Here is a 26,371-nt window from a genome sequence, read left to right as displayed (position 1 = left end):
TTAAATTCCTCCATATACCTATCTAGTAGTCTCTTAAATTTCACTAGTGTATCTGCCTCCACCACTGACTCAGGTAGTGCATTCCACGCACCAACCACTCTCTAAGTGAAAAACCTTCCTCTAATATCCCCCTTGAACCTCCCACCCCTTACCTTTAAGCCATGTCCTCTTGTATGGAGCAGTGGTGCCCTGGGGAAGAGGTGCTGGCTATCCACTCTATCTATTCCTCTTATTACCTTGTACACCTCTATCATGTCTCCTCTCATCCTCCTTCTCTCCAAAGAGTAAAGCCCTAGCTCCCTTGTAGTTCCATCATGGCTGATCCCAGATCCCACTCAACCCCGTACACCTGCCTTCTCACCATATCCTTTGATGCCCTGACTGATCAGGAAACTATCAATTTCTGCCTTAAATATGTGCACAGACTTGGCCTCCATCGCAGTCTGTGGCAGAGCGTTCCACAGATTCACCACTCTCTGGCTAAAACAAAAATCCTCCTTACCTCTGATCTAAAAGATCGCTGCTCAGTTTTGAGGCTGTGCCCTCTAGTTCTGGATATCCCCACTATGGGAAACATTCTCTCCACATCCACCTTATGTAGTCCTTTCAACATTTGGTAGGTTTCATTGAGATCTCCCCACATTCTTCAAAATTCCAGTGAGTATAGGCCCAAAGCTGCCAAATGCTCCTTGTATGTTAACCCTTTCATTCCTGGAATCGTCCTTGTGAACCTGCTCTGGACTCTCCAATAACATAACATCCTGAGATATGGAGCCCAAAGCTGTGGACAATATTTATTGAATTTGTTCAGCATAATCAAACCAAGGTTGCTGGTTAAATTGTACTCTAAGAGACCCAAAGCATTTTCTTGAATTTAAGTCTCTTGTATGGATTTCAGCTATGCTGGTAATGAAGAACCGAAATATGTAAAGCAACCTTCTTTGCAAATTATCAAATGATGGTTTAGCTAATGAAGCCACTAAGAAACAGCTGAACTACACAACCCACACCTCCGAAAATTATGGAGATATCTTATACAGCTGTGAACATTAGCAAATGTTACCCATTCTTTAACAACATTCATGTTGAAGGCATAATTTAGGCAGCTCAGTAAGCATGACTCTAATCTTAAACACCAGCTACCTGGGTTCATTTCCAGCTCTGCCTGTAAGGAGTTTGTATGTTCTACCCGTGACGATGTGGGGCTTCGATTTCCTCCTACATTCCAAAGATGTATGGGTTAGTAGCTTAACTGGTCACGTGGCTGGAGGGGCCTGTATCTCTTAAAAAAACAATAATTTTCTCCACCTGTATAATAAGACATTCAGTAAATCAGTTTAATACAAGAGAGAGACACTAGGTGCACACTTCCTAACAGAACTTTAATGCATGTTTGACTTCAATACACAAACTTCCACTCTGAAAAGACTACGGGGAGGGCAAGTACAAAAGCAGGTGGTACACAGGGGAAATTGCTCTAACCTCACTAGCAGGACCAGACTTTTAGCACAAAGGAGAAAAGTCAGGAATAAAACACTGGGGGCTCAACAATGACTCAGCACCTGACTGGTAATTTCTATACCTTGTTCTGAAGAGAAAATACATCCTTTTGCTGTGATAAGTTATAGTGCAGTTTCCACTTCAGTTAGCAGCTACGTAGTAAACACTCACAACTCAGGCCCCATTGATTTACCTCAAGTTTACCTCATGTAAGCACACCTTCATGAGGAGGTGTGGGGATTTGCTCAAGTATTTACTGTCACCAATTTGAAAATAAATTATTCCAACACCATGTATGAATAGATCTGATAGAAAATAGTTGACAGTCCCTTCCTAAAATAAGACTAGGAAGCTGGTTGTCATCTCTGGAGGTGGATCCTTTGTTTATCTTACTGTTAGTTGGAAGGTGCTCCCCGGAAAATTCACAGCACCTATACAGAGTACCCCTTTGCTTACCCCCGAGTTACAAATTGAATTAAACTATCCATAGACATAGGCAAGAACATTTATTTCCACAGTTTATGCAACTTTGATGAGACCAATTTGCATATTGGCTGACTTTTACTTAGCAACATCAAAGCTTGTGAATTTGAGAAACCATTGGGGCAATTTACCAGAGTTTCACCGCACTGTTTGCCAACAGGGCCATAATGAATAAGGAGAAAGTGCTGTAAAAATGTGAAGGACAATGGTGAATAACTTTCATTTCCTCGTTCAAAAACACATCAGTGAGGAATCAGACACACGAAAATAAAGCACGATACTCTTAACTAGTTAAATACAGACCGGCCAAAACCTGAAAGCAACATTTTCACCAGCTGAACCTTTAAAGACAAAGGAGTATAAAGATTTAACAAAACTAGATGCTTCCATTACTGTTAAAACTTGAAGAGACAATTATTATGGAAATACCTAGGAAAAAAAATTATTTATGGGCCTGGAATGAATTTTTTGTTTAGAATTTCAAACAAAGGTTGAAAGGAGGTTTTGTGGGGTAGTGATTGAAAAGGATAACTAACACATCACAATATAAAAGGCATTTAAGACCTTTTGTTTAATAGTCACAAATTAAGATTTTGTAATCACTGGTCACCTGAACACTGAAGTAACTCAAGTGCAATCCACTAGGTGGCACCACTAACACAGCAGAGCGAACATCAGAAATAGCACAGAATCTGCTCTATGTTCTTCTAGCAGGACATTTTGTTTATAAATAAGTTAACTATTTACATACTTAGACAATCACCACTTATATAAACAGTTATCCATTTTGAAACCAAGAAGCACAACTGGTAATCCTTCGGAGACTGAATATCAAACTCTGACAGCTATGAACACCTTTACCGGCAGCTATTTTAAGTATCAATAAGTAGAAACATAAAGTGCCCTTTGTAACAACAGACCCTAACTTTAGGGCCATCAACTCACACACAACTTGCAAAATAACTTTCAACAAAAAAAAGTATATAATACTACAACTGAATTTGTATGAACTTACACAACAAATTACACAATATGTACAGTCTTGTTTGCTCAGGATTGCCATCCTATCATATATACTGTATATACATATATACTTTTCTGAATATATTATAACAATATATATTTAATATTTTTATAAACTAAAAAAACCTACAAAAACACAATCACAATAAAGGAAAACAGTCCAATGTAAATGTTAAATAATACACCAGTGTTCTGGGCAACTTTGTTACCCCTGGGGAAAATATGCCACCGTTCTCTCTTTGGATGCAATGTCTCCAGGTCTTGGAGTGCACTATAAGCTGCGGCTGTAAAGTTTGCATCTCCGGTTGTCAGTAGGTCAAAAACACAGGAGTGAAAATAGACGTCCTTTACTTGGATCTTCTCGTAGCATTTAGCGGTTGCGCTCTCTAACGTGTAAGCAGGTTTAGGCTGGGCCAGGGGGTGGTGCGGATGGCTCTGACTACTGGCCGGCAGGGGGAGGTGGCCACCTTCGTCGATGCGCTCGTTCATGGGGCAGCCGCGAGCACAGAGCTGCAGTCCCTGGCTGTCGTCCTCATCCAGCGCCAATTCCTCAGGCATCCTCAAAGCAAATGTTAAGTAACGCCCCACCTGCCGCACGATTACTGTCATTCCTATGTATTTTGCGTGCACCTCCACGTGTTTGCCAATGGCTTTCTCCACTATCCACAGTGTCTTTATCCAGCCATTTCCCACTGTTGTACCGTCTATGAACGCTGCGGGCAGATCATCAGTCATGGCCTGGTAAACCTTCTGATCTGTACAGTCATGATACGTTTTGAATATGATGGTTATCTGAAAGAAATTAAAACCATGCACACTCAGTGTGTATTAACAGACACCACATAGAATACCCAAGTGAATCTTTTCTGCAAGGAATAACTTCAAACATCAGGATATGGTGCACTGTAATGTATCGTACCTTGTGAATGACAGCAAAAGACGTCCCAAAATTTCTAACAGTGCAGGATTTGTACTGAGTTTAAAATCAGTAAAGTGCAAATTGCTATCCCCACCATAAGACCTAGGAGCAAAATTAGGCCAACTGGCCCATCGAGTTGGCTCTGTCATTCCATCATGGCTGATATATAATTCCTCCTAACCCCATACTTCCACCTTCTCACCAGTCCTAGTGCTTGTCCTGAGACCAGTAACAGTTTGAGGATAAAGGGGAAGCCTTTTAGGACCGAGATTAGGAAAAACTTCTTCACACAGAGAGTGGTGAATCTGTGGAATTCTCTGCCACAGGAAACAGTTGAGGCCAGTTCATTGGCTATATTTAAGAGGGAGTTAGATATGGCCCTTGTGGCTACGGGGGTCGGGGTATGGAGGGAAGGCTGGGGTGGGGTTCTGAGTTGGATGATCAGCCATGATCATAATAAATGGCGGTGCAGGCTCGAAGGGCCGAATGGCCTACTCCTGCACCTATTTTCTATGTTTCTATGTTTCTAAAAAGAGGGCTCACTGGTGTTCCTGCTAATTGCTGTAAGAACTTGCAACGTGCAACATATTGTATGAACATGACATTGACCTCCTGTGCCAATTCTGCCTTGATATATTGCGGCTCTGTAAAACCATTGTGCTGGGCGCACGGCCAACTGGTTAAGGCATTCGTCTAGTGATCTGAAGGCTGCTAGTTCGAGCCTCAGCTGTGGCAGCGTGTTTGTGTCCTTGAGCAAGGCACATAACCACACACTGCTCTAGTGTCTGTGCAAGGAGTGGTGCCCCACAGAGACTTCCAACTTGTAAGGCATGAAAATGCCCGACGCAGGCCTCTCATGGTCTGAGTCGACATTCCCTCCCTCTGTAAAACCCTGGTTGGACCACACTTTTGGAATATTGTGTTCCGTTCTGGTCGCCTCATTAGAGGAAAGATGTGGAAGCTTAGAGAGGGTGCAGAGGAGATTTGCCAAGACACTGCCTGGATTTGAGAACATGTCTTAGGGTATTGATAAGGTTGAGTGAACTAGGACTTCTTCTCTGGAGCAAAGGAGGACGAGAGGTGAGGTGATAAAGCTGTACAAGATGTTAAGAGACGTAGATTGAGTGGATAGCCGTAGGTTTTCCCAGAGCGCAAATGACTAATTTGAGTGAGTATAATGTTAAAGTGACTGGGGGAAAGTGTGTCAGAGGTAACTTGTGTTCTTATTTACAAAGAAAGTGGTGAGTGCATAGAAAACATTGCCAGGGATGGTGGTTGAGGAGATACATAAGAGGCATTTAAGAAACTCTTAAGATGGGAAAATGGGTGATAGAAAAATGGAGGGCTCTGTGAAAGGGAAAGATTGATCTTAGGGTACGTTTAAAGGTTGGCATAACATCATGAGCTGAAGAACCTGTTCTGTGCTGTTATATTCTAATATACAAGACCATAAGACGTAGGAGCAGAATTAGGCCATTCGACCCATCTATCTGCTGCACCATTCCATCATGGCTGATTTATTATCTCTCTCTTTTCTCCAGTCTTCCCCCAGTAACCTTTGAAATCCTAACTCATCAACCCGTTTGAAATGTACCAAATAATTTGGCCTCCACAGTTGTCTGTGGCAAAGGATTCCATAGAGAAATGACATACCTAAAAACCAGTCCCGATACTGCAAGAGAAGGAAGATTTGTCACCCATTCTGCGCCCCCTCCCCCCGGGATTGTTTGATGTTCCCCCCACTTATCAGGACATAGGTGCAAAAGAATGGATGATGATTACTTGGTGGGCAAAACAGTGTGTGTTGATGAGAAAGCATAGGAATGTACTTACACATACATCCACATAAGTCTTAACTTTAGGGGCAATACACACAGGTCAAATTTTGAGACCTTTAATTCCATCATCCCAATGTAATACATGGTAAATCACCAATTTCCTTCTAAACGCAGGCGTAATAATTAAACTTGCAGTTCTGTAATCAGAATTCCACCTTAAGCCTACCCATTAAACTACTGGGATCTCATGTGCTTTACTAATTCATTGAAAACGGTGAACACAAGAACGCTTTTGCAGGCACAGGGTCAATTAGATATATCTGATGTATAGCAGAGGAATTTTAAAATGGTGCTGGGTTCAATCAGCAATTAATTTAAATGGATGCACTGTGCCCATGTCATGGGTTCTAAAAAAAAAATACATATACTGTCCTAATATACACTTCTTTTAAACAATACTTTCATCCAATATTGAAGCGTTGCTGGTCACGTGCAGAATGATTTCTAATATACACGCCGTGGCCTCTTTATTAGTTATCTCCTGCACCTAACAAAGTGGCCGCTGAATGGTCTTCTGCTGCTGTAGCCCACCCACTTGAAGGTTCGACATTTGGATGCACACCACGGTTGAAACCTGTGATTATTTGAGTTACTGTCACCTTCCTGTCAGCTTGAACCGGTCTATCTATTTTTCCTCTGACCTCTCTAATTAACAAGGTGTTTTTGCCAACAGAACTGACTCTTGCTGAATGTTTTTGTGTTTACTGCAACATTCTCTGTAAACCTTAGAGACTGTTGTGCGTGAAAATCCAGGACTTCAGCAGCTTCGGAGATACTCAATGCACCCAGTCTGGCACCAACAAATATTCCACGGTCAAAGTCACTTTGATCACATTTCTTCCCCCATTCTGATGTTTAATCTGAGCAACAACTGAACCTTCTGACCATGTTTGCATGTTTTTATGCATTGAGTTGCTGCCACATAATTGGGTGATTAGATATTTGCATTAGTGGCCAGTGAGTGTATAAAATGCATTAGATGGAAGCTCACAAAAATATGATGAACAGGCATAAATGGGATTGAATGCATTTTCATGATTACGTTATGTACTCCTTAGTAAACTGATCAGTTCAAACTCAACTAACATTTCTTCATATCCAAAGAGCATATAGAGTGCAATACCAATAAATGCAGAGATTTGTTAGGTAGGTTTTGGAATTTTCCTATTGAATGGGGAAAAAAACTTTCAAAATAGTTAATTAGTTGGGAGCTCATCAAAATATACTTGTGTATGCAACACACACAGGAACTAAAATAAACAAAGACCTATCTTGCTGGCATGGAGATGGATCTTCAGATTGGGTCATAGAAACCCACTTGAAGAATCACAATTCACATCCCACAATTATGCTTTTAATAAACCTTGCAAAATAGCTATGACAATCAGGATTTTTATTCCAAACATTTAATACACAGAAGTAGGGCTTTTGTCGTATTGGAAAATGCACGCCTACATTTGCCAATTTAACTGGGGTTTAGCGACTTCACTGGGGCTGACATTTGTGTTATGGTCCTCGGGGACTGGGGAACAAAATGATACTGAGAAATGGAACAGCGCCCGGGGAATTATAATGCAGTTCACTAGTTACAGAATTAATAGATTCTATTCCAGTCCAACCTGGTTCTCACTTCACCACTGTCTCTCCCTCTCTATAAATGATAGAAAAATCTACACACACTCTCACAGTAGCCGCGCCATCAAGGACATCGTCAAGACGATGCCTCGAAAGGGCACAGCATTATTAAGGACCCCCGTCACTCGGGACAAGCTGCCTCCTTATTTCTTCTATCAGGAAGGAGCTCTGCGCCCGAAGAAGCACGCTCAACGTTTTAGACACAGCTTCTTCACCTTCACCACTTGATTCTGAACCTACAAGGAACCAGCCCGTGAACAAAACCTCACTATTTTTGCTTTCCTTCTCCAAATATATATATATTTTAGATCAACTGATGATCCCACTGGTGATAGCACAGGACAGTTAACATCTTAGTCCATGTGTATTTTGTAACTCTATTTTAAAAATTGCAACAAATAGCATTTTATGTATATCGCACCTTGCAAAAGTGCGATATACAGAAAATACGGCTGCAAAACAACGAATTTCACGACACAACTCAGCGATACTAAGATCTGATTCTGAAGCTGAAAAGTTCGGGGACATTATAAGTGAAAGAATTAAAACAGTTTGAAGACTAACTACAACTCAGGGCGGGATATCTGGTGCACAGATCCTCTCCCATCCCTAGGTGCAAGCACTTCAAAGCAGGAATTTTCCCAACATTTATCTTTTTCCTTTCCCCCTTATATTCCCAAAACATGAGTGCGAAAGAGCGGCCGGACAGAGTGAAGGGAAGGAAGGGTACCTTGTTGGTGGCTGTAGCGCTGGATCCCTGCACAACAGGGACGTTGGTTACTTGCACTGACAAGTAGTCGTTATCAATGAGGGGCCAGGCTCCCTCCACTTTGCAAGTCTGGAAGTGATCCCGGAAAGTCCTGAGATGCGGGTCGCCGAACAAGCCGCAGAAGACGTAGCGGCGGCGGGCAGCCCGCAGCTCGGTGCTCGCCGCCGCCGCCGCCCGGTTGTCGTAGTCGCAGAAGCCGATGTTGTGATTGACGGGAACGAGGTCCTGGGCCGCGATCGACGTGGGCCCCTCCCTCGAGCAGTTCCTCTGGCTCATCAAGTCGCTGATGCCCAGCGTGGCCGAGTGGAAAGCCAGGTTGCCCCGGCACGCTTTGGCTGTGCGCTCCGTACACAGGGCGTAAGCCCGCAGGGCAATGCAGAATTCGGAGGCGAATGCATTAAGAGCGGTGTTCAGATGGGACGTGAGGGCCACGAAATCGGTCGTGCACTTCTGAATCCTACACTGATACTGTTGCTGGCAGTACCCTGCAAAATAAAAAGCAATTTAAAGTCAGGAACCAGCAGACGAACGCTTGTAAACAAACCAATGCACTAGCGTCAAATTGCCGTTAAACCCACACTTGCATTCCAGAACGATAAATCAGTTTTCGCAAAACGCCGGTCGGTACTATTTTAAATCTCATGATTGAAGACAAGTCTTTTGCATTTACTGAAATGAAGTGCACGATGACTTTACAATGTCAAAGTATTGCCATATAAAGGCTTGAAGTGTGGGGCGGTTAAATTTAATGCGTTTGGGATTGCTGCGTAACGTTCGGCTCGCAGTTAAAATGTCACAAGTTAGGCAAAAGAAAAACCAAACCCTGTGTATCATGTGTGGAAAGTCTGATACTGGTTTGTAAAGATTAAAAATGAAAATCTATTCATAACATGTCATCAGACTCCAGGCAACAAACTTGTTCAGCATTTTAAAATGTTTGGGAAGATGCAGAACAAAAAAATAAAGGGAGTGCCGAGAGGGAGGAAAGAGGCAATCCAGTCACTGCACGCCGCTCGTAACTTGAGCTGATTTGTGGACTTTAAGTAAACACAATCAAATAACAAGAGATCAAGTAAGAAAGATCTGGTTAAATCCTGTTAGCAATCTCCAAGGGGAAAAAAAAATCCTGTTACCACTTCCAACCGAGTTCTTCCCGACGTGAGCCGTTATTCTTTTAAGTTTAATTAGGAATGTTTACATAGTACCAAAGAAAATTCCTGCTCAAAAATGATGAGAGTAAACGGATTGAATTCAGGAAAGTTTCCAAAATAAACGAACCAGCTGGTGATAGTGCTGGGCTGCAAGCGAGAGAGATTTATATGCAATTTTGCTTGCAACAAATATGAACATTTAAAATCTACGACGAGCTACAGTAGCGGCGGTGCCAAGATCCCGAACAGCGCCGAATGCTGACATTACAGATGGTGCTGAGGAATTGGAAGAAGGGTTACCTGTGTTGGCGAATGTCGAAATGAAAAGCAGCAAGAAGGTGAAGGCTGTGGCGGGCCGTTCAGCCCCGGGGTAGCAAAAGCCTGTTTTCCCCATGACCATCCATTCAGGTTGCAGTGAGTTGCTCAAGCACTCCACCGAGAAGGGGTAGCAGCTGCAGGAACCACTCCTCGACCTGTAGGTGCGAAAGACGCATGAAGGAAAATGAAGAGCCGGGGATGCAAGATCGTTTTCGGATGCAAACAGTGCAATACCGCACCGTGCGTCTGCCCGAGCGCTATCAATCTCAGCTATCGCATCAAACACACGCCAGCCTGCACTACTACACTATTCACCCTTACCCCACCGCCCCAGCACGGAACTCCCGCCCACTCCGCAGCCTATTGGCTGAACGCCATTCCACCAGACCAGTTTTGTCCAGTGATTGGTGGACTACCACCGTCTATCATCGCCCTCCACCCCGCCCCGCTCCCGGGCCAGCGATCCACAGTTTCCGCTGACAGGTTAGGCCGCACCGAAGAACATGACTTCATCGCGGCGGAGTGAGAGTTAGTCAGAGCTTGAGGTGCTTCGGGGAGGAGGGAGGGGAGGGGAGGGGAGGAGGGAGGGGAGGGGGCGAGCAAAGGGAAGAATGCAAAAAGCGGAGAGAGGCAACAGCCGAAAATTTAATGCAACCTCACTAACATTAAATATTGAGATAGGTGAAAAATTAGCACAATTTAGATATAAAGAAACGACTGTAGACAGCTTAGCAGAAACAAATGCAATATACACACCAGACCTCCCAACCGGAATGGATATGGTGATACACAGATTAAAACGAAACTCTACATTATTTGATAAATTGAGACATTTATCGATTGGGCATGTTTCTTTATTATTTGATTAATAACAAATTAGCCAATAGTTTGTAACTTCTGCAAAATCCCAGTTGGAATTGGGTCTCAACGGAGAAGGCAAACCAGTATAGGAAAATAATGTGACCCCGAGAACCAGAGCCAAATCTGTCCATTTGGCTTCGGCAGGAGAGCGTTAAGCCTTCAGCTGTTTTTTAAAAAAAATATTTTTCTCCCTGACATCCACTGTGCGCAGTTCATGTTACGGCTGGGAACCACACAGTCAACCAGCAGAGCATGTGCAGACTGCACATGGCGGGGAGGCAAACCCCGAGATCAAGCTTACAGTTCCGTCCAGATCGAAATGACCATGGCAGGCAGCAAGACATTTATCGGGAGATCACAATCTCCCCTGCCCCGCTCCCCCGCTCTCTTTGTGCGACCATAACTTGGTGTAAATTAGTTGCTAAAGTCACTTGGCTGCGCAATGCTTCACGCTTGTGTAAACCACATTTGAGTAATGGGCCAGGAGACTGACTGCCAGCCGCCAGGCAGTGAGTGCAGCGGCCGAGCTGGAGTCGCCGGCCGCGCTGTGTGAACGGCAGCGCCTGGAGAGGGCGCCGCGGGAGCAGCCTCCACCAGCTCCGGCTCGCTGACAGCCTCACTACCCGCACTCGAGAATCATTTATTTCCATAGAGATTTGACATTCGTCAAATATTCTTTACTTTTATGATTATTTGCAGAGTACAATATCGATAAATAACCAGCGAAAGACGATTTATTTAAAAGGTGACGGAATGCATTGAGTCTAATCATTACCACATGCTCTCTATATGCACGTAAATAAACTGAAAGCATTCTAAATCACGTCTCTTTTTGTCTCAAGACCCACACAGCCGAGGCTGACAAGCGAATGTCCATTCCTAACGCCTTCCTGACTCTTTGTTCGGGATGCTCAAAAGTACGCTGAGGTCAAATCTCTATCGATCTCTCCCGCCCTTTCCACCAGCGAGAGGAGATCTGATTTCGACCGAGTCTCTCCCACTAATAAAACACGCGATTTCTTTTTGTGGGGAAGAACTGGAATTGCATCCACATTTACACGACTTGGCACTTGGAATTTTATAACAGAAACAAAATATAATGGTCCTTACTATTTTAAAACGATGGTTTTCCTAATGTGCACCGTGGATTCCCACAGCCTGAGAGAATTCCCAACTTGTACCAAGTGGTTAGAATACCACCGTGCAAAATGTTACACTCCAGACTACTGAAAGCACAACCTATTTTACAAGATGCATCAATGTTCCGGAGTGTTCCTGATCTGTTGATAGTGTAATTGGATTTTGGTTTCAGCTATGGTTTCAATATTACACGTCAATCAGGCTGAAACAACAGCGCAGTGACTATCCCAGATGCAGCATCCTTTATATTGGATGATAAATCAAATCCTCATCTGCTTATGCCCATGGTTGACATGCTGGAGAGAATGAGTTCCCCAGGTTTTCCTGAGAAGCTTCTCCCCTGACTACACTACCAAAAACAGATCTACTGTTCATTCATCTTTTGGCAGCTTTCAGGATCTTAGGACGTGCAAAATGGCTGCCAGATGTGACTAGATAGCGATTCCGGCACTTGAAAGTAATTTATTGTATGGCACTTTGACAGCTTTTTGAAAGCCATGAAAAGACATTTATTATTGCATTATTTTCTTATTACCACTGGGGGAGGGTAACAGATTTGTATTAACGGAGGAGGAGGGATGTCAGTAGTTAGAATTTATATTTACTTCTTAAATTAGGTTCAGCTTGGAATATATGTAAAGTTTTCAAATGGTTCAATTTAATATAAGAGAATGTATACAGTATACAACCTTAAATTCTTACTCTTCACAGACGTCCACAAAACAAGAACCCCCATAGAATGAATGATAGAAACATCAAAATCCCAAAGCCCCCATCCCCCCACCTTGCATCAGTCAAAGTACTAACCCCCTCCCTCCCCCATCATGCAAGAAATAGCAATAGTTTTATCTTGCACTATTTCATAATGGGTGTAGTGAAAATGAGTGTAAGCAGAGGACACATGCAGACATCCAGGGATGTTGGAGGACTATCAGTTACAGTACACTGGAGAATTTATCTCAAATTTTGCTTTTGATACCACTATTGTAACCCAAGCACCCCCAATGACTTCACAGGTGCCATCGATGACGGGGACCGGCCACACAAATGTAGTGGCTACAACAGGACGGCAAAGCCTGGACGTTCTGTGGTGAATGGTGCGTGGCAAGGAATATTTGTGCCACCAAAGTGTCAGGCCACCTACAACATAAAGAGGATGTCACCACCTGCTCTTGATGCTCAATGGGGTTGCTATTTGCTGAGTCCTCATGGGTGAGTCACCATCAAATGGATTGATTGATTTATTTATTTTTTAGAGATTCAGCTTGGAACAGTCCTTTCTGACCCAATGAGCCGGGCTGCCCAGTAACCCACCTATTTAATACCAGCCTAATCACAGGACAATTTACAATGACCAATTAACATACTAATCGGGGCAGGAGGAAACCGGAGCACCCGGATGAAACCCACACAGCTACGGGGCGAACGTACAAACTCCCTACGGACAGCGTTGGAATTGAACTCTGAACTCCGACCTCTGGAGCTGTATTAGTGTCACACTAATCACTATGCTACCATGGCGCCCTAAGATGCAGAGGTTGCTAGTTTCTTGATGAGTCAGGGCATCAAGGATTGCAGGACAAGGCAGGAGAATGGGGCTGACAGAGAAGATAAATCAGCCATGATGGAATGGCGGAACAGACTCAAAATTGCTTGGGATTTTTACAACCATGAATGAGATCTCTGATTGTACCATTCTGCTCAGATATGGAAGCAACACAAAGGCGAATGATGATCACAATGGTCTATGATTTTATTTAAGATTCCATTTTTACTCATCCGTGATCCTTTCTTCCCAGCTGACGCTATTCTGCTCTGGACAGTGAAAATGCAGCCCACTAAAAATGATTCCATTCTGCTGTCTCTTACGCTCTTCTCCATTACAAAATTGCATACAGAAGGAAAGGAAGTAGACGACCCTCGAATACTGTCTCTATTCTCACTCTGATAAATTTACTGCAGCTGATGAAAGTCACAGTTCTAAGGGAGTCTAAGTGTCAGCACTAGAATTTAGCCTATCTTTATCAAACACTGTTGTTTGCATCTGGAAAGAATCACTTGCAGTTATTGAAGTAAGCTGTCATTTAGAGAGAGATTGTAATGAAGGTTCTTCCTTCTGACTCACACCAATTGTCAATAAGTTTCTCTTCTTTAAGGAGAAATAACACCCCTTGTTATTTTATTCTTAATAAATTTCTCTCAGACCATAAGATATAGGAGCAGAATTAGGCCATTTGGCCCCTCAAGACTGTTCCACTATTTCATCATGGCTGATCCATTTTTCTTCTCAGCCCCAATCTCTTGCTTTCATCACATATCCCTTCATGTCCTGACCGAAGAAGAAGAAGAAAGGCATCCGTTAGTCTTGCGAGACCATGGATCTGCGCCTGAAAAGTCTTCACTCTCCAGGGCGCAGGCCTGGGCAAGGTTGTATGGAAGACCAGCGGTTGCCCATGCTGCAAGTCTCCCTTCTCCACGACACCAATGTTGTCCAAGGGAAGGACATTAGGACCCATACAGCTTGGCACCACTGTCATCGCAGAGCACTGTGTGGTTAAGTGCCTTGCTCAAGGACACAACACATTGCCTCGGCTGACCAATCAAGAATCTACCATCCTCTGCCTTAAATACACATAAAGACTTGGCCTCCACAGATGCATGTGGCAAAAAAAATCCACAGATTCACCACTCTCTGGCTAAAGAAACTCCTCCTCATTTCCGTTCTAAAAGGATGCCCCTCTATCTTGAGGATGTGTCCTCTGGTCTTAGACGCTCCCACCATAGGAAACATCCTTTCCACATCCCCTCTATCAAGGCCTTTCACCGTTTCATAGGTTTCAATGAGGTCACCCCTCATTCTTCTCAATTCTAGTGAATACAAACCCAGAGCCGTCTTCATACGACAAGCCATTCAACCCTGGAATCATTTTCATGAATCTCCTTTAAACCCTCTCCAGTTTCAGCACACCCCTTCTAAGATAAGGGGCCCAAAACTGCTCACAATACTTCAAAAGAGGTCTCACCAATGCTTTATAATGTTTCAACATTACATCCTTGTTTTTATATTCTAGCCCTCTTGAAATTAATGCAAAATTTTTCTTCCTTGAGTGATTGCTTTCCTTGCTATTTTATTAATAATAAACATAAGAGATTCAGTAGGTGTTGGAAATCTTGAGCAACACACATAAAATGCTGGTGAAAGTTAGCAGGTCAAGCAACATCTATGGAGGGAAATAAACTGTCACTTTTCAGGCCAAAACTCTTCATCAGGACTTTTATTAATGTTTTCTTTTAGAGAGAGAAATTCACTGTGGTTTGGATTACATTGGACAATAAAATTATTTGCAAGTGTTGCTTCCTCAGAAATTTTTTTGTTTATGATAGACCGCTTGAAGCTGAACACAAATATAATTTCAGACTACTTGTATCACATAGGAATTTGGAAAAACAAGAATTTAACTTATATTGCATATAATAAGTTCAACTGCGTAACGGTGCTGCCACTTTGCAATAGTTGAATTAAGCTAAAAATCTTTTGTTGATGGTTTTCATTTGTACTCAGTGTCTGCAGTTTCTCACTTAAGTGTCCAACAATAATCAACCAGCATTGATGGATTCCAGTTGCCCTAATACCGGCTCTCCATGGCCGCAATGTCCTGGTGAATCCTTTCACCATGCTCGTCACCGACAGCACCAAATTTGTCAGGGAAGTAGTCTAAATGGGAATGCAGAAAATGAATCTTTCGTGACATGTTGCACTTCATGGTGTTGTATGCTTGAAGTGTGTTTTCAAGCAGCTGCACGTAGTTCGGTGTTCTATTGCTGCCAAGAAATTTTCAGCAACATCTTGCCTTCCACGTGATTTTCTTCAGTCCCACTAGGAGTTCTTCGAATTGCCTGTCGTTGATGACCTGTTTGATTTGTGAACCAACAAAAATGCCTTTCTTAATCTTGTTATTTTGTCTTGAATTAGGAACTGAAATAACAAATATAGATGCTTTCAAACAATGATGCGTGATAGGGAAATCTCACAGTGATTCTCATGATCAGCAGCCCAAAATCCATAAGATACTCCCAAAAGTATTCAGGAAGCAAAATCTTTGTTGTTTGGTGTTATAAACATAACAGATTCTGCGGATGTTGGAAATCTTGAGCAACACACATAAAATGCTGGAGGAACTCAGCAGGTCGGGCAACGTCTATATGGGCAATAAACTTTCACATTTCAGGCTAAGACCCTTCATCAGGATTATTTTATTAATAATAAATTTTCTTTTTGGGAGAGAAATTCACAGTGGTTTGATTATATACAATTGATTATTTCTGCTAAAATTCCTGAAATTTTTTAAAGCTAGACAACATGAATTCCTCAGAGCGTTTTTTTTTGTTATAATTTCACAACTTCCTTGCCGAATTACATGCACTGTGTCTTAATAATAGAGACAACAAGAGGAGTCATATTGTAAGGAGAAACCTTTAGGGTCCAATGTTTATTGGACCCAAGGATTTTTATCTCATTTCACTGTGAAATATACTGTATGTAAAGGTGTAAGAGTGTTGCCATGATTTAAGTAAAACAGATTCATATTTAAGATGTAAATAAGTTTTATGGGAACACAGTTCACACCTCAATGTTGAAATCCCGGCCTATCACCTACACTCTCAGTTTGCCTGGCTGGATTAGTAAGTGTGAACACCAGAAACTCAACAACTATTTTAAAAAAAGACAACTTTTTAAAATTAGCAAATTATTCTAGGAATCTAAAATCTCCGGGTACAGGGAATCATGAAGTTTTATTATTGTTTTCTACTTGATATGCCTGCAAGAGATTCTGCAGATGTTTTAAATCCAGAGCAACATACACAGAATGCTGGAGGATCTCAGGTCTGCTCTGGATAGTGAAGTGGTTAGCACAAAGCTTTACAGTACAGTCCCACGGCTGCCTGTAAGCAGTTTGTACATTCTCCCCGTGACCGTGTGGGTTTCCTCTGGGTGCTCTGGTTTCCTCCCACACTGGTTAGTCATCTAATTGGTCATTGTAAATGTCCTGTGATTAGGCTGAGATTAAATCGGGGATTGCTGGCCAGTGTAGCTTGAAGGGCCGGAAGGGCCTATTCTGCCCTGCAGCTCAATAAATCAATAAACAGTCGACGTTTCGGGCCGAGACACTTCTTCAGGACTGGAAAGGAAGGGGCAAGCATATAAAGATGGTGGGAGAGGAAATTGGAATAGCTAGGAGGTGATTAGTGAAGCCAGGTAGGCGGGAAAGATGAAGGGCTGGAGAAGAAGTCTGAATGGAGAGGAGAGTACACCATAGGAATAAGGGAAGAAGGAGGGTACCAGGAGAGGTGATAGGTGGGTGAGGAGAAGAGGTAAGTCAAGTATATTGTCATTTAAGTATGTATATAACTGTATTATGTACATAGAAACAAGAGAACGTTTCTTCGAACTAGGGTGTAAAGCACAGTAGTACACACAACACACGATAACTTATGAAGATAAGGATAAATTATACAGATGAATCACACATAAGCAACAAACTGAAGTGCACTAATATTAAATATTGTAAGGTATGAGAAGGAAAGCTCTGATTTTAAACCTCTGCTGCCTTGCAGCCATACCCACCCATGGGAAAAGCTTCGGGAGTAAACCCTGAGGAAGAAATCCGGAGCTGGGATCCCCAAGGCAGTTTTATGTTGTTTACAGCTTCACTCTGGCAATCTCTGCAACGACACTGGTGCCAAGCTGCATTGGCACTTGCCCTTCCCTTGGTTTACACCAGTGACATGGAGAGGGGGAACCCACTGCATGGGCAACAGCCGGTTCTTCAAATCTTCCCACCCAGGCCTATGCCCTAGAGAGGATAATCTCTACCAGGGGCACAAACCCATGATCCCCTGAGATCAACGGCTGCCTACTAAGGTACGAAACAGATTAACTAGTGACACTACAAATACGATGTGGCAGGGAGTTCAGATGCCTAATGGCCTGGGGGAAGAAATTGTGTCTCATCCTGACTGTTCTTGTTTTTATGCTTCACTTACCCAATGTGCACTTAAGCCAATATCATGGTATTATTTACAGTATATCTCTCCAATTTAAACTGCATCAATATAGCCAACCATCTTTCCAGTCCCTAGGACATGATATGCCATTCCTCAAGCTAATCTTCAGATTCAGATTAATTTATTTGACACATATATATTGAAACATACAGTAAATGTGTTATTTGTATCAACAAACAACACAACCAAAGGATGCACAGGGCAGCTGGCAAAGGTTTCCACACATTCAAAGTTCAAAGTAAATTTATTGTCAAGGTACATCTATGCCACCATAACAATCCTGAGGTACATTTTCTTGCAGGCATACTCAATAACTCCACAGAATTCTAACCATAACAGAATCAATGAAAGACCACATCAAGTTGGTCTCACTGACAATGAGTGAGAGGTTGTTGTTGTGGTATCACTCAGCCAGATTTTCAATCTCCCTCCTATATGCTGATTTATCACTACCTTTGATTCGGGGCACGACAGTGGTGTTGTCAAATTGGTGTTACCAACTTGAATACAGTATTTCAGCACCAACGTAACATGCCCACAACGTTCAGCAGAACAAGACATGCAACAACAACAACAACAACAGAACAACAGCAACATTGACTCAATTTTGACTTTGGTTAAAGCAGTGCAGAGGACCAAAGAGGGTGAGTGGAATGAAGATTAAAGTGAGAGTTGACAGGACACTCACAGTCATGCTTGTGAAGTGATTATGTATTCGATTTATTCTGGTATAAGGGCATCCACCTGTAATATCGTCTTCTCTCTGTAGATATTGCTTGGTATGCTGAGCATTTCCAACATTCCTGGGTTGTTTAGGGTTCCAGCAACACTGCACTCTGTACCTCACACTTCAAGCACACACTCTTCATTGCTTTTCTCTCTAACTGCCCTCATTTGTTATTAACTGGGCTAAAGCACTGCGTCATCAGGGCTACCGTAGAGGGTGGAGAGAGAGCAAACAAAACATCTGTGATAGGGTGGATGCTATCTATCTGCAACTTAAAACACTCTTGTTTCAAGCAACACACACTTCATTTACACACGCAAGTCAGGCAGCATCTATGGAGGGGAATAAACAGCTGACGTTTCGACGGAGACCCTTCATTAGGACTGGAAAGGAAGGGGGAAGAAGCTAGAATCAGAGGTGGGAGGGGAGGGAAGGAGTATAAGCTGGTAATTGATGTGAAATGAGGTGTGTGGGTAGGTGATTGGTGGAAAAGGTAAAAGGCTGGAGAAGAAGGGATCTGTTAGGAGAGGACAGTGGACCATGGAAGAAAGGGAAGGAGGGAGGGGTGCCAGAGAGAGAAGCGATAATCAGGTGAGGAGAAGGGCTGAGAAGGTAACCAGAATGGAAAATGAAAAAAGAGAGAGGGAGAGGGGTGGGGAGAAATTACCAGTTAGAGATATTTGATTTTTTCACCTTTCCAGTTATGAGGGGTCATTAATCTACAGAATTAACTCTGTTGCTCTCTCATAATATTTGTAGGGCTTTCTGTTATTCCAGATTTGCAGTTTCAGTGTTCTTGTTTTCCATTCACTTTTTAGATCCTTGGCTTTAATGGCAGCTCTGCTCCCCATATGTCACATATGGTACTCATGGTTTAATCGGCTCTCTTCTCAAAGGCTTTATCCCCTCTCGATTGGGAACCGAGACGAACGGTATTTTCTTCCAATGATCCATTGTGACGGCCAAAGCCATCATCGTTGTTCTCTATCATAAATGTGCAGATTGAGGATTCCTGCATAAAACAGACAATTTGCCTCAGTATTGCCACTTCCTGCTGGAGCTTGGGCTAAGCTCCCAATCCCATCTTCACTCCTTCAAAGGCTGCCTCCTTCTATCCTGTTCCATCACGTCTCATCTGTTGCTGTACGTCAGATCACTGGCCTGCTGATCAGCCTCTCATTTTACAACTTGGTAAACTTATAGGCAATCAAAACTCTGCCGTCCATTTGGTCCACTTGTCATTAAATCTTCCACTTATATCATAGAGTCATAGAAAAGTACAGGACCTATGGACATTCCACTCTGTGCCTAACTATTTAAACTACCTAATCCCATCAACCTGCACATTACCCTCCAGACCACTACCCCTACCATCCATGTACCTATCCAAACTTCTCTTAAATGTTGAAATTGAGCTCGCATGTACCACATTCTCACCATCCTGAGTAAAGAACTTTCCCTGCATGTTCCCCTTAAACTTATCACCCTTCACACTTAACCCACAACACCTAGTTGTAGTCCCACCCAACATCAGTGGAAAAAGCCTGTTTCCATTTACCCTATCTATACCCCTCATAATCTTGGATACTTCTAGCAAACCTCCTCTCAATCTTCTCCATTCCAAGGAATAAAGTCCTAACCTATTCAACTTTTTCATATAATCCAGGTCCTCCAGACCTGGAAATATCCTTGTAAATTTTGTCTGTACTCTTTCTACCTCATTTACATCTTTCCTGTAGGTAGCTGACCAAAACTGCACACAATATTCCAAATTAGGACTCACCAATGTCTTGTACAACTTCAACATAACATCCCATCTCCTAGTCAGTACTTTTGTTTTATGAAGGCCGATGTGGCAAAAGCTTACTTTTTGATGCCACTTTTAATGAATCATGGACCTATGTTCCCAGATCCCTTTGTTCTACCACACTCCTCAGTGCCCTACCGTTCACTGTGTAAGACCTACCCTGGTTGGTCCTGCCGAAATGCAAAACCTTGCACTTGTCTGCATTAAGTTCCATCATTTTTCCCAGCTGGTCCAGATCCCGCTGCAAGCCTTCCTCATTGACCACTACACCCACAATCCACAAACTTGCAGATCTAGTTTCCCACATTATCACCCAGATCTTTGATATAGATGACAAACAACAACGGACCCAGCACCGATCCCTGTGGCACTCCACCGGTCACAGGTCTTGTTAATTTACCCTTTCTCCAGTTTAAAGTTATCATACATGTATGTTTTTCTCTACCCTTCCCCTTCTCTCTGAACCCTAAAACCTGTTCATCTGTAATTCAGCCCCGTTCCGAGGAAAAGTCATCAGCCTGTTTGATTGCCTGATCTGATCAATTTTTGTTTTCATCTGAATTTACAGCTGTATTCATTCAATTATTAAATTTGTATTTAAATCAATAAAGGACTTGACACTCGTCCCCTCCTTCCCTCACCTTCCCTATAACCTGCTCCAATCCACAGCACCAATTACAGAGTTAATCCATTCTCCTGACAATCCATCACTTGCCCTATCAATGCCTTCAGTCACCACGTCCCATTCCTGGAATTCACTCTAAAACCCTTAGGCCAGTATCTACCTTTGTCTGTTCACAGAGCCTTGATATCGACATTAAGGGCTCTACAGTAATACAGGGCCGAGGCATTGTGAACCCCACCACTCCTTTTCTGCAGTCTTCTTTTCTCCACCTTGATAACACATCCTCGATGCATCTTAGATTACTCGCAACTCTGTTTGAATTACATGAACTTTAAATTAATTTCAAGATTACTGCCACAACCCAAAGGGCCAATTCCAAAGAGACATTGACAATTTTGGCCTCCATGGTTCACACAATGAATGCCTATTTTTGAAACATGCTGGGAGGAAAATGGGGACAAAATGGCTCTTTAAATCAGGTAGATTGCTTAAGCATACAGGACATCTCCACGTTAGGAATGCATGTTTATGAACAGCCATACATATGGGATGACCTCCTATAAAATTATTAATTTCAGAAGTCTGACTTAAGATTCAGAAAATAAGACACTGGAGCAAAACTAGGCCATTTGGCCCATTGAGTCTGCTCCATCATTCCATCATGGCTGATTTATTAGCCTGCTCAACCCCATTCCTATGTCTTCTGCCCATAACCTTTGATGTCCTAATTAATCAAGAAACTAATGCCTGTAAGTAATTGGTTTCTTCAAAAAACAGTCTTAATGTGTTTTAATACCATTCATTACAAAATTGTGGAGGTGTGATTACTATATTGAGTTAGATGAGGCCAATATGAACAGCATCTCCACCACAATAAAGCAATACCAAGCTCCTCAGACTCAAATCATCTGGGTGCCTAACTCATGTCTCCCCAAACAGAACCTTCACTCCCAGTTGAAGGAAGGTCAGTGATCCCCTAATGGGCCAAAAAATGGTTCAAAGATAACATCAGATTCATCCTGAAGAAATTGAGCATTTAATCTAAAAAGCTGGGAAGACATCGCACTCAGTAGGTAGACCTGGAGGAAATCTCTTCAAAAGGGAGCTGCGCTACATGAGAATGACCTCTGCTGTGCCGCAGAGAACAAGCCGCAGTTGTGAAAGTGACTGAACAACCAAAAGAGCCAACAGCTAACCACAGTCGCCACCTACCCTTGCCCACACTGCACCAGAATATATGGATCCTGGATTGGCCTCCACAGGACCTGAGGACCCAGCAATAGACAACCCCTTAGGAGAGCATTAATCTCAACTAGATAGAGTGATTGTTGTGTATATTCCAACTTACAAACAAAATCCAACCAGTTTGTTACCTGAGCATGGCCTGTACCTGTTAAATTTAAACGTAATGCAGTTTCTTACAACAAGGTGGAATGTTTTTTATCTCACTGACATTATTTAAAATTAACAATAGATTTAAGACATGAATTATTTCACAGATATTTAATAATGCTCAAGGTCTAATAAATCATATCGTTATATTGTCACAATTTCCTTTTGGAAAAGATGTGGATCTTGTTCAAATTCTCAACATTGCTTGTTCAAATAAACAAAGCAGATGCACTAAACATTCTCAGATTATGACTACATACTAAAATAAAAGATAAACCTGTTCATGTTATAAAATCCGAAACAATGTTTAACTTGTTGGGGTAACAACTGATGCAGTAATGAATTGTTGACTCAGTAAGGGAAATAGATCCCCTGACCTAACAGTAAAGGAAAAAAAAGATTATAATACGTAAAAAGAATAAAGGAAAACAGAATGGTGACTAATTGCCATAGCAGGAGCAAAGAAGAAAGGAGAAATGCAAACTTACCAGAAAATTCTTCTGAGCTCCACAGTGCTTTTAATCATCTGAAAAATAACACAGAAGACATCAAGACGCTCATTTCACTCACAAAGATAGAATGCAGGTCTTCTGACAGATCGACGGTTCACACATCACCAGGCAACGAAACTCGCCTGTTATACTAATTAGCTTGCTCTGATTCTGGACTGTGCCAAATTAAGACTGCTCTTCAAATGTCCGTGCAATTTTAAAGGAGTGATTTCCTTTTGCCCCTCTCTCTGATGATCACAGAAATGTGAGGATATACACAGGTAATATCAGAAATGCAGTGGTACCCTCTGTTAGATACACCTGCTCATTAATGTAAATATCTAATCAGCCAATCACGTGGCAGCAACTCAATGCATAAAAGCATGCAGACATGGTCAAGAGGTCTTGTTGTTCAGCCCAAACAGCTGAATGGGGAAGAAACATAATCTGAGTGACTTTGACCGTGGAATGATTGTTGGTGCCAGACGGGGCGGTTTGAGTATCTCAGAAACTGCTGATCTCTTGGGGTTTTCACGCACAGCAGTCTCTAGAGTTTACAGAGAATAGTGTAAAAAACAAAAAAAAATCCAGTAAGTGGCAGTTCTGTGGGCAAAAATGCCTTGTTAATGAGAAAGATCAGAAGAGAATAGCCAGACTAGTTCAAACTGACAGGAAGGTGACAGTGACTCAGATAACCGCGCATGTGCAGAAGAGTATATCTGAATGCACAACACATTGAACCTTGAAGTGGATGGGCTACAGCAGCAGAAGACCTCAAACAAAACACTTAGTGGCCACTTTATTATTTACAGGAGGTACCTAATAAAGTGGCCAGCGTGAGAATACACATTAGGAGAGGACAAAGAGACTTACTTTCTCTAAAAAAGGTTGAGAGGTAACTGAGAGAATGAGGGTCCTTGGTAGAACAGATGCAGGGAATATGCTTCCATTTGCGGGAAAGAGCTGAAACTATTTTGCAAAGTAAATTTATTGAAATCCTTGGTCATATTGGGTGGTTTCGGCTCTTTGGGCCAGATGGCAGGAATTGGACCCACATCGCTGGCGCCATAAACAGCGTTTTGCTAACCGCTATGCTACTCTGCCATCCCTAAAATGAGGAAGACGTTTGAGTGAAACATGTATGCCAATACTGGCTAGTTGTGCTACATGGGCTTTTTCTTCTTATGTAATTTAGATTTAGATTTAGAGATACAACAGTAACAGGCCCAACTGGCCCAAGAGCCCACACCAGCCAATTACACCGATATGACCAAGGATTTACTTTGTATAGTTGTTTCAATGTTCAGGAAGACCAGATGAATGAAAATTATAATTCTGCTAAAGGAAAATGATGGGTATATTTTACTTTATTTGATAAAGTCAAATTAAAATTCGTTGTTCTTGCGACAAATCACCAAAGGAGTTTTCAGCCAAACAAGCAACACACACACACACACACAAAATGCTGGAAGAACTCAGCAGGTCAGGCAGCAGATATGGAAAAAAGTACAGTCAAGGTTTCAGGCTGAGACCCTTCGACATACTACACTGCAAAGTCTCTTCCAGGGATGCCTACCCTGAAGAAGTTTACATCTTCCCCGCACTGTTTCCCATAGATGTTGCCTGGCCTGCTGAGTTCCTCCAGCATTTTGTGTGTGTTGCTTAGATTTCCAGCATCTGCAGATTTTTTCCTGTTTGTCACTGAGTCAAACAAGGCCCATGTTTATAACAAGGACATCTGCTGAATCATAACTTCAGATATCCTCAAAAAAACTCAAGTTGCTCTAGCATGGACAGCCTTTATTATTGAGATACAGGACAAAATAAGCACTTATGGCCCTTTGAACAGGAGCACCCAGCAGTGGTTAAGAAGGCATACGGTGCATTGGCCTTCATCAACTGTAGGATTGAGTTTAAGAGCCGAGAGGTAATGTTACAGCTATATAGGACCCTGGTCAGACCCCCCTTGGAGTACTGTGCTCAGTTCTGGTCACCTCACTACAGGAAGGATGTAGAAACTACAGAAAGGGTGCAGGGGAGATTTACAAGGAGGTTGCCTGGATTGGGGAGCATGCCTTATGAGAATAGGTTGAGTGAACTCGGCCTTTTCTCCTTGGAGCAGTGGAGGATGAGAGGTGACCCGATAGAGGTGTATAAGACGATGAGAGGCATTGATTGTGTGGAAAGTCAGAGGCTTTTTCCCAGGGCTGAAATAGTTAACACGACAGGGCATAGTTTTAAGGTGCTTGGAAGTAGGTACAGAGCAGCTGTCAGGGCTAACTTTTTTACGCAGAGAGTGATGAGTACGTGGAATGAGCTGCCAGCAATGGTGGTGGAGGCAGATACGATAGGGTCTTTTAAGAGGCTCCTGGATAGGCTCATGGAGCTTAGAAAAATAGAGGGCTATGGGTAACCCCAGGTAATTTCTAGAGTAAGTACGTGTTCGGCACAGCATTGTGGGCCGAAGGATCTGTATTGTGCTGCAGGTTTTCTATGTTTCTATCCCCCAATTTAATCCTAGCCTAATCAGAGGACAATTTACAATGGCCGATTAATCTACCAAACTGGGACATCTTTGGACTGTGGAAGCAAACCGTAGGACCAAGTTGTAACCCACGTGGTCACGTGAAGAACGTGCAAACTCCTTCCAGGTAGCAACAGGAATTGAACCTGGGTCACTTGTACCATAAAGCATTGTGCCACCCCCCCCCTCAAAAAATATGAAAGCATTTAACACACACCATAAATAATACAAAAGCTCCTACTCCAATTTTCTAATTGATGCAGTTGAATACACATGAAAGGGATCAAGCATGCTTCTTTGTGTTTTCTAAAATTATTTTCCTCCTGAAGACATCAGTTAAAGCTGAAATTGATTCATAAATAATCAGCCATTGTCTGGTATCTCTCCCAATGGTAATTTTTCACACAGTCTTGGGAACAGACAACTCATCTGTGAGGAAGATGCAGCCAAGCCTCGTTCGATCTTACTAAAAGGTGTATCCTTTCAGAAAGATTAAAGATTCGCTTTATTTGTCACATCTGTCTTGAAACGTACAGTGAAAGGCGTCGTTTAGGTCAACGAGCAGCACAGTGTGAATTTGTACTGGCCACAGCCTGCAAGTGTCACCAGCGTAGCACGCCCACAACTCACTAACCCTAACTGTACATCCTTGGAACGTAGAATAAAACCGGAGTGCCCAGAGGAAATGCACGGGGTCACAGGGACAAGGAACAAACCGCTTAACACATGGGTTACAGAGCATGTCCTACAAGGCTAGGTTGAGCGAGCTAGGGCTCTTCTCTTGGGAGCGAAGAAGGTGAGAGGTGACCTGATAGAAGGGTACAACATGACAAGAAGCATAGACTGCATGGACAGCCACAGACTTAATTCCAGGGCAGAAATGATTAAATCGAGAGGGCATAACTTTGAGCTGATTGGAGGAAAGTATAGGGGAGGATGTCAGATGTACATTTTTTTATCCAGAGTGGTGGGTGGGTGGAACGCCCAGCCAGGGTGGTGGTAGAGGCAGATACACTTGGGACATATAAGAAATTTTTTAGATAGGCACGTGGATGACAGAAAAATGGAGAGCTGTGTAGGAGGAAAGGGTAAGATTGATCTT

General features: G+C 42.6%; 1 protein-coding gene and 1 long non-coding RNA gene across 5 annotated transcripts in view; one reads left to right on the top strand and one right to left on the bottom strand.

The window, feature by feature from the left end:
* Positions 1–1,276: 1,276 nt before the first annotated feature.
* Positions 1,277–26,371, bottom strand: part of rgmb (repulsive guidance molecule BMP co-receptor b) — a 211,633-nt gene continuing 186,538 nt past the window's right edge. For all 4 annotated transcript variants that reach the window (XM_063068595.1, XM_063068598.1, XM_063068594.1 and 1 more), the window contains 4 exons: positions 22,743–22,780; positions 9,619–9,791; positions 8,129–8,652; positions 1,277–3,798 (listed from right to left, as the gene is read on the bottom strand). In XM_063068595.1, coding sequence (XP_062924665.1) covers positions 3,133–3,798; positions 8,129–8,652; positions 9,619–9,791; positions 22,743–22,780 — 1,401 coding nt within the window. In that variant the 3' untranslated portion in view covers positions 1,277–3,132. The remainder of the gene's footprint in view (positions 3,799–8,128; positions 8,653–9,618; positions 9,792–22,742; positions 22,781–26,371) is intronic.
* LOC134357257 (uncharacterized) lies at positions 11,993–19,432 on the top strand. The gene is made up of 3 exons (XR_010020582.1): positions 11,993–12,094; positions 12,654–12,849; positions 19,249–19,432. It is a non-coding gene; the product is annotated as an uncharacterized LOC134357257 (long non-coding RNA).

This window comes from Mobula hypostoma, chromosome 16, assembly GCF_963921235.1.
Source record: "Mobula hypostoma chromosome 16, sMobHyp1.1, whole genome shotgun sequence".
NCBI lineage: Eukaryota > Metazoa > Chordata > Chondrichthyes > Myliobatiformes > Myliobatidae > Mobula > Mobula hypostoma.
The sequence above is the reverse complement of the archived record's forward strand: the minus strand, read 5'-3'. Positions and strand labels throughout refer to the sequence as shown.